At 34.4% G+C, this 12059-nt stretch overlaps 1 protein-coding gene across 1 annotated transcript; it reads right to left on the bottom strand.

Moving 5' to 3' along the window:
- Window positions 1-4339: 4339 nt before the first annotated feature.
- On the bottom strand, window positions 4340-11752 carry LOC111989288 (phospholipase D gamma 1). Its single transcript, XM_024021075.2, has 10 exons — window positions 10179-11752; window positions 9547-9663; window positions 8978-9172; window positions 8313-8564; window positions 8146-8214; window positions 7897-8044; window positions 6934-7082; window positions 6611-6787; window positions 6282-6479; window positions 4340-4892 (listed from the first exon to the last, which is right to left on the bottom strand). The coding sequence occupies exons 1-10, from the start codon at window positions 11142-11144 to the stop codon at window positions 4599-4601; spliced, it is 2565 nt and encodes an 854-aa protein (XP_023876843.1). The 5' UTR covers window positions 11145-11752; the 3' UTR covers window positions 4340-4598.
- Between the last annotated feature and the right edge of the window lie 307 nt (window positions 11753-12059).

The raw sequence follows: 12059 nt of genomic DNA, 5'->3' as shown, positions 1-12059 counted from the left end.
AATTTCCATAATAGAGTTTAAGCAACTTTCTTGAATTTGGTGCTCAAATCTTTGTGGTTGGGTAGTTAGAAAATTATTTACACCAGTGGAAGGAGTCCCCCCCCCCCTCTCTCTCTCTCTCTCTCATAGGAGATGTGCTTCCCAGTGTGCAATAAATGGTGGGGTCTACAACTCCAACAAGAGGAAGGAGGACTCCTTTCCTTGGAGAATACATTCTTGGGCAAAGTTGAAACCATAGTTTTAAAAACTAGATTGGACCAATCGGTTCAATCTAGAACGATACTGAGCACTAATTCGGTTCAATAAAAAGTCCCAAAATCGGCCAAAATCGGTCAAAAATTGGATAAAACTGAGAACCAAGGCCAAAATCGATTCTTTAACAGTACTGATTTTTAAAACCATGGTTAAAACTTCACCTGTTTTAAATCTTCCTAAGGATTAACTGGTTGATAAAGTTATTCTAATAAGATAATTTGTGTGCCTTCAATGATTTGAGTTATGACTTAGGCACTACTCTTCCCATGATTGTAGTGTGCTTAATTTTTCCATATTATTATAGGAGTTAAATAAAATACTTTTCACCCTTGTTTTTGCGTTTTATTGCCTCTTCCCCCCCCCCCCCCTCTCTCTCTCTCTTAAATTTTTGAAGTCCCTCTCATTCTTAATCCCTTAAATAGTTGCATGAAATTGCTTTGAAAAAAAAAATCTATATATATATATATAATGTGAAAGATTGACTTGAACTCCTAGATCATACCTTGTTGGATTTGTTTACCAATTGAAAGTTTTTTTTTTTGGTTAAAAGTGGAATTGAAATATAATATTACTCCTATTATTAGTTAAATCAAAACTACTTGGAGTCATTCTTGAAATTTTTTTTTTTTTTTTTTTTATACAAGATAAAAATTCTACTCTAGCCTAATCTAATAGTATATGTGTGTGAAACTCCCTCCTGGAGACTTGAACACTAGTCCTTGCTCCCCACACTCCATAAACATTTATACTTGTGGAGTGACCATCGCACTAAGTATATTGGACTCATTGGAATAATGATATGTGACTAAAAGTAAACATATGTCACAATTATGATGAATTCTGTACAATTGAACATTGAACTCAAACTTTATCTCTTTTTTCTTTTTCTTTTTTTTTTTCCTTAGAGTGTATTTTGTAATTTGCATGACGAATATAAATTTCAAATCAGAATAGAGTTATCTTGGAATATAGAACACTCTTTTTTTTTAGTTTAATTTGGGATTCACACTTATAAATTTCATACATTGTTAATAAAAAAAAAATAAAAAAAAAATCATACATATTTTGATCCGATCTACCTATTTTTCACTTTAAAAAAAATATGAAAAATAATTATGCAAAGTTAATGAGAAGCACTACATCACATGGGTTTTTTTTCTTCCTATTTTATTGTGCGGGCAGTATATGTATTTAAGAAAAGTGTTGTCCGCTTGTGATCTGCTGGATAGTGAGTTGTTACTTGTTATCGTGCACAGAGGATAGTGAGTTGTTACTTGTTATCAACTTATCGTGCGCCGAGGATTGCGCTTGATGCCCCTGCAGAGTACTGTATATTATACCCTTTTGACTTGGATACGATTCCTATTGTCCAAAAGAACTCTCTGTCTCAGTCGTTAAACGGAGTGCTGATCTATGAGAATTTATCTAAAGTGACATCATATTTGAGTATAATATCTATTTTTTTTATACCATAAATTTGTTAACTATTTAGGAAATTAGATTTAGTTTTGCTTACTAGTTTATTAGTGTTTCGTAATAAAATTAACCAATGTATTTATAGGTCAGATTAATAAGATGGTTTAGGGAAATCACAACACATCACTTTAAAGAGATGCAGTTAAAATAAATTTAAAAAAAATGATGAAAGAAGAAACAAATGAAAACCTCCAATTTTATTGGCTATAATATAAACATATCATTTTGGAAGAAGGTTCACAACTTATGATTAATTAGTTAACATCCAATGTAAGCCTGTCCAAGAGTCGGGCCGAGTCGGTTTTGGACCCAGCCTAGACCTGACCCATCGATGTCAGGTGGAGGGACCCGAAACTGACCACTGACGTCAATTAGTCGTGTCGATTTCGGGTTCGGGTGTGCTCGGGTCGATCGATCGATGGTAAACTTTACCGTAAACTACAAAATTTCGCTGAAATTTGCAAAATTTTTGCCGGAATTTACAAATTTTTGTTGAAACTGTGATTTGGCCAGATCTGGCTAAATCTCACTAGATATGATCAAGATCTCACCAAATTTAGCTTAATCTTGTTGGATTTAGTTGGATTTAGTTGAATTTCGTATATAGCTCCAGTCGGGTTGAGTGACACAGGTTTTGGAGAAGGAAACCCACCACTCTACCTGCTGGGGTCGGTTCTTGAAAACGGAGACTCACTACCAACCAACTGGAGCTTCGGTTCGGGCTGGAATCAGGTCGACGTCGGGTGGTTTGGCCAGGTTTTCGAGCTCCAATTGGGTTTGGATAGCCCTAATCCTATGTTATATTTGGCATTTGATATTGTTGCTTTGGTTTTTGATTGCAAGAATTTATTGGACCAACAATAGACCACTCATCCAAGTCATATATTTGGTGAGGCTAATAGTTGTGCAGATAGACTAGCAAAAATGGGAAGAGAGCAAGCAAGCAAAGTAGAAGAATATGATAGTTGCCCTTCTTTTATTTACCGTTGTTATGTATAAGACTTAAAGTATTTGGAGAGGGAGTGCTACTTTTGTATAAACTCTCTTATTTATAAACACTAGCCATCTCTCTCTCTCTCTCTCTCTCTCTCTCTCTCTCTCTCTCTCTTTCTCTCTACTAATTTTCGATTATATCATATCACTTTTTTATTATTATTATTAGCAATGATCCCATATATGTGGACAATATTGAATGCCAAATGTTTAGGATATTACACTTCTTAGTATTAAAAAAAAAAATACAAATTACACTATTTTAATTTGGACAATTGTCATTTTAAATTTTTGTAATTTCATTTTTGTCATTTTGGTCCATTAAATTCAACCATGTTTCCATGTTCATCCTTCCGATAAAAAGGTTGCTGTTAGCCATTGAAGAAATATTTTTAATAATTAAAATTTATTAATATATTTTAAATAAAAAATAAACTCTAAAATTAAAACAATTAAATAATAAAAAATTCACTAAATGTAAGCTAATTAGAGTACCGAATCATCGACAATTGAAAGCAACTAACTGTCACCGCGCACCCTTGGCGCGATGGTCACTTCACATGTATAAATGCTTATGGAGTGTGGGAGGTATGGGTTAGGGTTCAAGTTTTCTGAAGAGAGCTTCACATACATATACTCGTAGATTAGAGTATAGAAAAACATTTTTCTTGTATTAAAAAAAAAAAGAAAAAAAGAAAAGAAAGCAACCAACCATTGCAAATGAAAAGTTAAACCCTCACAACATTTTTGCAACACCATGATTTAGATGTTAACAGAATATACATATATATATATATATACACACACACACGTGTGTGTGTGTGTATGTATGTATATCAAAACTGAATTACAATCTAAAACCCATGTTTCATCTATTATGAAAAAAAAAAAAAAAAAACACACACACACACACACATTTAGTAAAATAAAAACTGAATAGCATTAATCTCAAACCCACTCAATTATTGCCTAATAAATCCCAAAATTTCAACCATTTTGCCCGTAACAACGTATAAATCAAACCACAAATCACCTTACTCAGTTGGTCACTTAGAGCCCCACTAAACCACCACACTGTGAGCCACCCAATGACCACACTTGAAGGATCAAGCTGCCGGAAAGTATTCTTGTTAGAGCAGCGTTGGAACGGTTATTTGGAGCTCCGATCCTGTGGCCTTCTCATAAAACTTATTTTTATTTATGTGAACTTAATGGATCAAAATGACAAATTTTCCCAAATTTAAAGGGTGTAATTCGTTTTTTTTTTTTCTTTTTTTCTAAAAAATATTATCACATGATGTAACTGCTGAATTGGTAAGCCGTACTAAAAAAAACAGATGAAATTGGAAGGTAGAAGAACTATTCAACTTAGAGAATATTTCTTTTTCAATTGTGGATCGAACAACCTTTTCTTTGAAAATTCACAGCCAACACAAAAAGATGCTCCTACGTAGGCTTCTTTACAGTCTTACTCCCATGTCAGGAGAGCTGGGACATAGGTCATTGGCTTTGTTTTTAGTTGTTTTTAGTTTGTGCACTGCTCTTGGTTCTTTTTTCTAATGTTTTGTTTCCTTGCCATGCATCGCCAAAAATGAAATAAGTATTAGAAAAAAAATAAAAAATAAAAAACCCACTTCCTTTAATAATTGAACAAACAGGCTAACAAATGTAAGTTCTAATCCTACATTATGATACATAAGAATGGATGAACAAATATAGGGAAAAAAAATAAATTAAAAAAAGTATACAATTGAATCATGACGTGAGATACTGGAATTTGCCAAACATAGAGTGGAAGCATATATACTCTCTTCATTGGGAACATAATTGGTCTAAATTGTCAACAATTATGGGATTAGGTATCATGAAGTGGATCAGATAGTGAGGTTTTCTTGAATGACTGTAAATGTCCCAGTTATAGTTCCTCCTACGTCTGGGAATGTTGCACAGCCGGGAAGAGGCTTCACCTTGCCTGTTCGATCAACTTCGAGTGGGTACTTTAATAGGTGACCCTTCATTTCTGTTACCTCATCAGCTACATATTGTCTCCAATTGAGCTCGCTCAAGGACTTTACCCGCCTCACACATTCGAGGCTCTCTGGGTGCTTGAAACATCCTTCGAGAGCTCCAATGTGCTCTGCCCATAATGATACTCTATATCCATATATCTGCATCCATACATAAGAAGATAGTGGTGAATTTCAGAAATCAAAATATGAATGCCAATAGCACTTGTTTTTTGTTTCCTTAAGACAAAATTAACTAAAACTTTGCTGGGTGAGCATCAATAATGGAGAGTCCAATAGTTTCTCCTAAACCCAGATTCTTGGAAATATAATGTACATGATTGGTTAGGCAAAATTTTTGAAAAAATGAGATTTTTATGTTATTTATTCCTAAATTTTTTGAAGGATCATCTTTTGCCTTTTGTTTTTGTTTTTTTGTTTTTTTTGTTTTTTTTTTTCCTTTTTTTTTTTTTTTCATCTAAAGTTCATATGAAAAAGATATATAAACTTGAAATATATGTTTTGAGTTTTCTTCATACAAGAAAAGAAAAGATACCAAAAGTATCATGTGAATTCATATATATATATATATATATAAAAAAAAAAAAAAAAAAAAAAAAGACGAGGACATAGGATAAACACCTTGCATTGGTTAGTTTTAAATATAAATTGATTCATAAAAAAACACTTTGCATTACTATACTATAAAGTATAAACGTTGTATGCTCTATTTTCTAATTGTAGATTGACACTTGCGTGGTTTAATTTTAATTATTTATGTGGAGAAAATAAATCTCATACTTCTCGACTTAAAAAAAAAAAAAAAAAAAAAACATATACTTTTTTTTTTTAATTTTATTATCTTAACATTAAATTCATTAGTTAAATGGAGAGAGAGGGAGGGGGGGGGGGGGGGGGGACTTTCCATTCTTTAAGAATGTGGATACGCCCATATGTTTTGGGGGACTCCACATTCCCACAAATTTGAGGTTTTGTGGGAATGTGGATGCTGAATCCAGATTTCCTGAGCTATTTACGGCCAAACAGAGAATCCTCTTATGATTAAAAGATGACCCAAACTAAATTCCATGCAAGAGTCTTTCTCAAGCTTTGATCATATCATTCTTCAAAAGACAAACCATAGAGATTTATAAGCATTTTTCAAACAGATCAAGCAAACCTATAGCCAGAACCACACTCAGACACATTTGTTTTTTGTTAAGTACTTATTGCTTTGATAATCACAAACTTAGACAACTAAGCAGTAACTAAGGAAAACACTCACACGTAACACGCCTACATAATTTGCTAACTGGCTCGTGAAATTTCAATGCTCAGAGCCTCACACAAGAAAAAATTATTCAAGATAATTTTGCAATGAATTACTATTTTATTATGCCAAAAATATCTTCCTCAACTTTAATGAAACTTAATGGAATTTTTTTCCCTATACTAGTAGCCTTCTAGTTCACTTAGCATCTTTTACATGTACATTTACAGACATATCTAGCAGTGAGGTAAATGCAAAGAGTTCTGTTTTGTTAAGCTTACCTGTCCATGTGGACTAGAACGTTTGCTTGCCCAGGTATGATAAGGCTGATATGCACCCATTGCAATTTCAGTGTCTCTGGTGCCTTCCATGGACCGCTGATTTATATTTGCAGATCCTAGTATCACATACTCATCATCCACTATCATTCCCTTGGAGTGGACATAAACCATAAAACGCCTACTCTTCTGAGTAAGTACCTACATAACCAACATACAGTACACTTAAGCAAGACTGAAAAAGGTGAAAGAATGATCTAACTGTAAATGGAAACTTAACATTTCGGAAAGAGAAAACTGAAAACTGTACTCAGGCAGATGAAGAGAAATACTTGAGGAGTCTTTACTGCAGCGGAATTTCTTGCACCTGAACTGTCTTCCGTATCTGGTGCCTCACGATTGCCCAGGCAAAAGAAATTCAAATAGTCTTGTGGCTCATATTTGTTCTCAAGTCCAACCTCCTTTAAAGCATTGTAAATCATTTCATACATCATCTGCATTGTTTTATGCTGCAGAATCAAAATAAAACCGGGTAAAAATTATGTGGCAAGAAACCCATAAACAATGCCTTACGGTCTCAAGAATTAGTGTTGACTTCTAACTGATAGACATGACAACTGCATGCATCAAATGAGAAAAGAGAATAACAATCTACCTGCCAGTAGAGAATCCGCTGAGTGGGAGTGCTTGTAGGAACACCTTCTGGCCACATTGGGATAATGATATATGCAGAGAACCTCTGATTTGCTTTTATTTTGTTAACAATTTTGAGAGCAATTTCCATCGGTATTAAATTATTGGCACCTGCAGGGAAAGTTATACTTTATTGCTCATAACTATGAATTCAATGATGTTCCCAACCCAACCCAACTTGTTATTATTTCTTCTCCAATATCCTCTGAAAAATTGAAAGAGCATACCTTTCCTGCCACATAGACAATTACCAGAAACGATTCGAAATAGCATAAAATACTGCAAGTCAGCTTATTGTAGAATATCCAACTATCACACTTAAAAATTCAAATAGTATATCAATATTATTAAATAAACATGGTTTTTGGCCACCAAGCTAATTGTGTTGAGACCCTGTCCGAGAATTAAATTGGATTACACCAAGACTACACAACAAGAGCATGTATATCTTTAGCTTTTTGCTATATCTAAATTCTCATATCTGAAACACCAGTGCTATATGATCATGTCCAGTAATGCCTTTTTTTTTTCTTTTGCAGGTCACTGGGTTGGATCACATATTTGTAAGAAACACCGAAATTTCTGTCTGTGTTCTTGTTATGTAAATAATATCAAAATCAAGGCAGTAACTAGATTGCAAAACCAAAAATTGACAGAGCATTTATACTAAAATTTGACTAAGAAAGTATTATATTTTTTCTAATTAAATTTTATGACAACCTACAATACATATTAGTAATAGAAATACAAGGACTGAAACATTCAACAAGAAATGGAATCACTTTGAATACCATTTCCATGCTGTCAAGGAAATTTCAAGAAAGGAAAAAAGTAACGAAGGATGATTTTTATAGTAGTATGTTCTAAAGATACAGAATTATGTCTCACTTCTTTATTCTTAACCTCATTTGTTAGAGTTCCTCACCTAAGTCTTTGTGAGAATCCCAATTGTATGATGACCCAAGGAAGTACTGGTTCTCAATATAAATGAATTTTTGGGCAGCACGGATTGCCTTCACATATGCTGTATGTATGCTCATGTCTATCAGTACATTCTTCCCACATAAGAGATTCTGTTACAACAATGTAAACATATTAGTTCATTACCTTCATTGGGACATAACCAAATGTCTTATTTTAACAAGTGAGTTGAATATCCAAGGATTTTTCTCACCATGCTCATAGCATCTTTTGGGTCCTCTGGAAATCCTTTCACAGAATTGGAATCAATTGAACGAAAAACCTTCAATTGTGGAAAATTTTAGTCCCCCCAAAAAAAGAAGAAGAAGAAATCATGAATTGAAAAATCCGACTCCAATAGAAGATTGACATCAATTGTACCTGTACATGCCAACCCCCTGGATCATTCTGAGTTTGGCAAGGAAACTCTGCTATCCCAGTGATGTCAGGAATTCTTTCGATCTTAAGTAGAGCATCATCATGTGATGATGCTTTTAGCTTTCCAAGCCCATGAGGTTGTGATGCCTTCTGCCAACGCTCCTCAAAATTGGTAAGGATGTCATATGCAGCTGGACCATCAATACGACAATGCAAATCATGCCACGGTTCTCTTGGACAGCCAACAAGAGGCTCCTATTTTAATTAGAAGCCAAATAAAGGTTAAAATGGGGGGAAAATACCCACATGAAACTTTATCATATTTTCTAAAGTTGATTCCTCATGCTCAGCCTTGTCTATTATATTTCAGGTGTAAGATGAGACAAAATTAACACAATAACAAATAAACCATATGTATGTTATTGCATCCTGTTATTGGAATGTACATCAAGCAACTGCTCGGGTGCTTGTCTTTTTTTTTTCAACAATAATAATTTTAGTTCTTCTCAGTTACACTGACAAAATCATACATGTATGCATGAGTTTTGCAAATAAAATACTCATCTTTGCCAGATATATCATAGGACAAAAAAAAGGAGAATAATGATATTCCAAAATTTGGATCAACTACACTCATGGAAACTAAAAAAATTAAACGAATGATTTACCGTGAAGTTGGTGTTACGATAGTCATCTTTGTGCACTGTTTGTAAAGTCCTAAAAAGAGGATGTTTAGGAGTATCATATCGGCCCATGCATAAATCAAGACCTCCAACAAATGCCATGATCTTTCGTTTATAGTGACCTGCATCCGCATCCACAATCACTGTTTTCTGATGATGGGTATAGATTGTTCCAACTTCCTGATAATAAAACATAAGAAAACAAGAAATTCAAAGCAAGTACCAGTACAGAAAATCTCATTTGAGAAATACATGCATGTCTGTACAAATAAATAAATACATACATACATACTCGTATGTATAAAACACTCATATAAGTAGTAAATGCTATGTTTGTGTGTTTGTATGCAAATACATCCAATAAAGAAAATAAAAGTAAAATGAAATCTTCAGAACCACACCACTATATACACAAAAGACACAGATTTAATAGGTTCATCCAATAAAGCAGCATCAGGTAAGATTATGAGACGCAATTCTGCAGCTGCTGCATTCAAGGAAACAGCATGTAGTTGGAAAATTGATAATTATATTGCAACTTATCTATATCAAACCTGCTTTTTGACCCAGCTATGTCCTTTTCCAGCAGATCGGGGGCAGAGTAGAACTTGCACTGAAGAGTGCTTAAAAAAATGGCGAGTCTCCTCATCATTGGTATGCATGATGCCTTCCTACATTTCATAGAAATCAGTGAATACATAATGACAGAGGATATAAAAATAACCACTTGATGCAAGAAAGAGAAAAATGATGCATAATTCTCCTCAAATCAGAAATTTAAATGATAATAAGCTGCTTGGGGTCAGCCACTTGAATTGTGTTTTACCTTCCTGCCATTAAGTGGACCATACAAAGGAAGAAAAACTTGGGCAAAAGATAAATAATGGAACGTGTACAAACAAATACAAACTAGATAATTCATTGTCTGATAATTGAAATCTCGAATAAATTCAGAAGGGCTATTGTGAGGAATAAAATAAAATTGTATTTCTATTGTAATTTCACTTCACAAAACAAAAAACCATAATGATAAGGAAATTCACTAACCATTGTAGTATTTGAAGACAAAAATAAATAAATAAATAAATAAATTTAACCAGAAAAGTATATAAAGATATTTGATCCCAAATTGTGCTAATAATGGAATAGTGGTGATATATACTAGTAAAATTTCTTAGTTCCTTACTGTTTTTAATCCCAAAATGCTCCTAGAGGTAGGATCATCCCATACAAGGAGCAGCACTCTTACACCTTCTTGTGACTTGATTTTGAGAAGATCCCCCAACATGCAATCTGTTGCATTATTACCATCTCGAATCAGTTTAACCTTGTGGTACACCGACCACCCTGCAATGTATATCAAACGACGGGCCTGACTTATTGCTTCAAAGATATCATGCCAACAACTCCTGTGCTCATACTGAACATCACCATGAAGCTTCAAACTGGGAAGGCAACCATCATGAACATGGGCATCTTGATATAGTGTCACTTTTCCGCATTTCCTAAGTGGAAAGTAGGTACCAGGGACCCCTTGGGAATGAGGACTTGAATCTACTCCATGATAAATGTTCACTTTATCCACTGGGGTGTACTGAATTGATAAACTCAAGATAGCTCCAGCCTTACAGGGCTTCCCATTGGCATTAAGAATTGGGAAGGTTCCCTCAATTTTCATGCCAGAATATAATTGCTCCACTGGAATTCCCACAGCACCCATAACCTGTGAGCCAACAACATCACTGTCTTTGACAACAAAATGCACTTCTGCAGCATTATGTGCAACAGGAACATTAAAATTCTGCCTCCAAACTGGGTTCTCACTATTACTAATCACAAATGTCCTCCCAATTACAGCATCTGAGACTGACACTGTGACATAAGGATCACTTGTTATCTTATCAGACATATGCCCCTCAATTTTGTTGTTAACCTTCCCAGGCAATATGGAAAACATTTCTCCTAACTTTCTATGAAACGAATCTAAGTTAGGAAGGTTTTTGGCCTCCTTTACCCAGATATCTAAGTTCCCATGTAACAGCAAAACCTTAAGGGAACTCTTGTTGGTCTGAAATGGCACAGCTTGTTGACCCTGACCATGGTTTGAGCCTCCAAATGAGTATGTTTGAGCATATGCAGCATGCTTCTCCATAGAACAACAAATCTTTCAGTACTTATAAAGCTAGAATTGTATGGGACACTCTTTTATGTGTCAAAATATGCAATCAAGAACTTGAATTAGGCTGATTTAGCAGATTGAAGTTGAACAACAACTACACTGACTATGAAGAAGTAAACCCAACGACAATAACAGAACTCAAGATCAAAATTTGAAGAATACCCAATGAATATAGGCACTTAACATTGTCTTCTTGTTCAACACCAAAGGAAGGCTCGGCAATGAAATAGATTGGTCAACTAAAAACAGAATGAAGCTGAGACAGCTATTGGGAACTTGGTATTTGACTTTATAATCAATGCAAAGATGTGAAGCAAAATAATTGGTCAGGTGGGTATGCTGAAATTGATAAGAAGTGAGAATATCATCTTGGGGTTTAACTTTGATCGGTAATATACAGGGGAGGTTTGACTGGGTAAACGTAAGTGAGAGACCAAGAAAAAGATGTTGATGTTGATGTTGATGTTGATGGTGGGGTTCAAACTTGAAAATCTGAAAATGGGTAACGGGAAAAATAGTGTTGTGAAAGAGTAATAACTAATAACAAATTCAAAGAGATTGTGGAACGAGTAGAAAGAAGAATGATAGCCATCAAAGTTAAACATGATAAAATATTATTAGCAAGAGGGCAATGGGTACTATTCAACACCAGATTATTATATGCAAACACACGCACACGCTGACGCAGCACCAAGAGTAAGAGCGAGAAAGAGAGACCGTTGAAAATTTGTTTTATTTATGAAATATTGAATTCAAGGGCGTCTAAGCAGAATGCCTGAATGGACAAAAGAGAGGAGAAGCTTCGTTTAGAAAATTAGGTTTGCGTTTTCCCTCGTTTTCTCAGTCAAATAATAATAAAATAAAATAAAAGGCTTTCTTTCACCTTAG

Source organism: Quercus suber, unplaced genomic scaffold (assembly GCF_002906115.3).
Source record: "Quercus suber isolate HL8 unplaced genomic scaffold, Cork oak 2.0 scaffold_756, whole genome shotgun sequence".
NCBI classification, from domain to species: domain Eukaryota; kingdom Viridiplantae; phylum Streptophyta; class Magnoliopsida; order Fagales; family Fagaceae; genus Quercus; species Quercus suber.
Note: the sequence above shows the minus strand (reverse complement) of the source record. Positions and strands in the feature narration are given on the sequence as shown.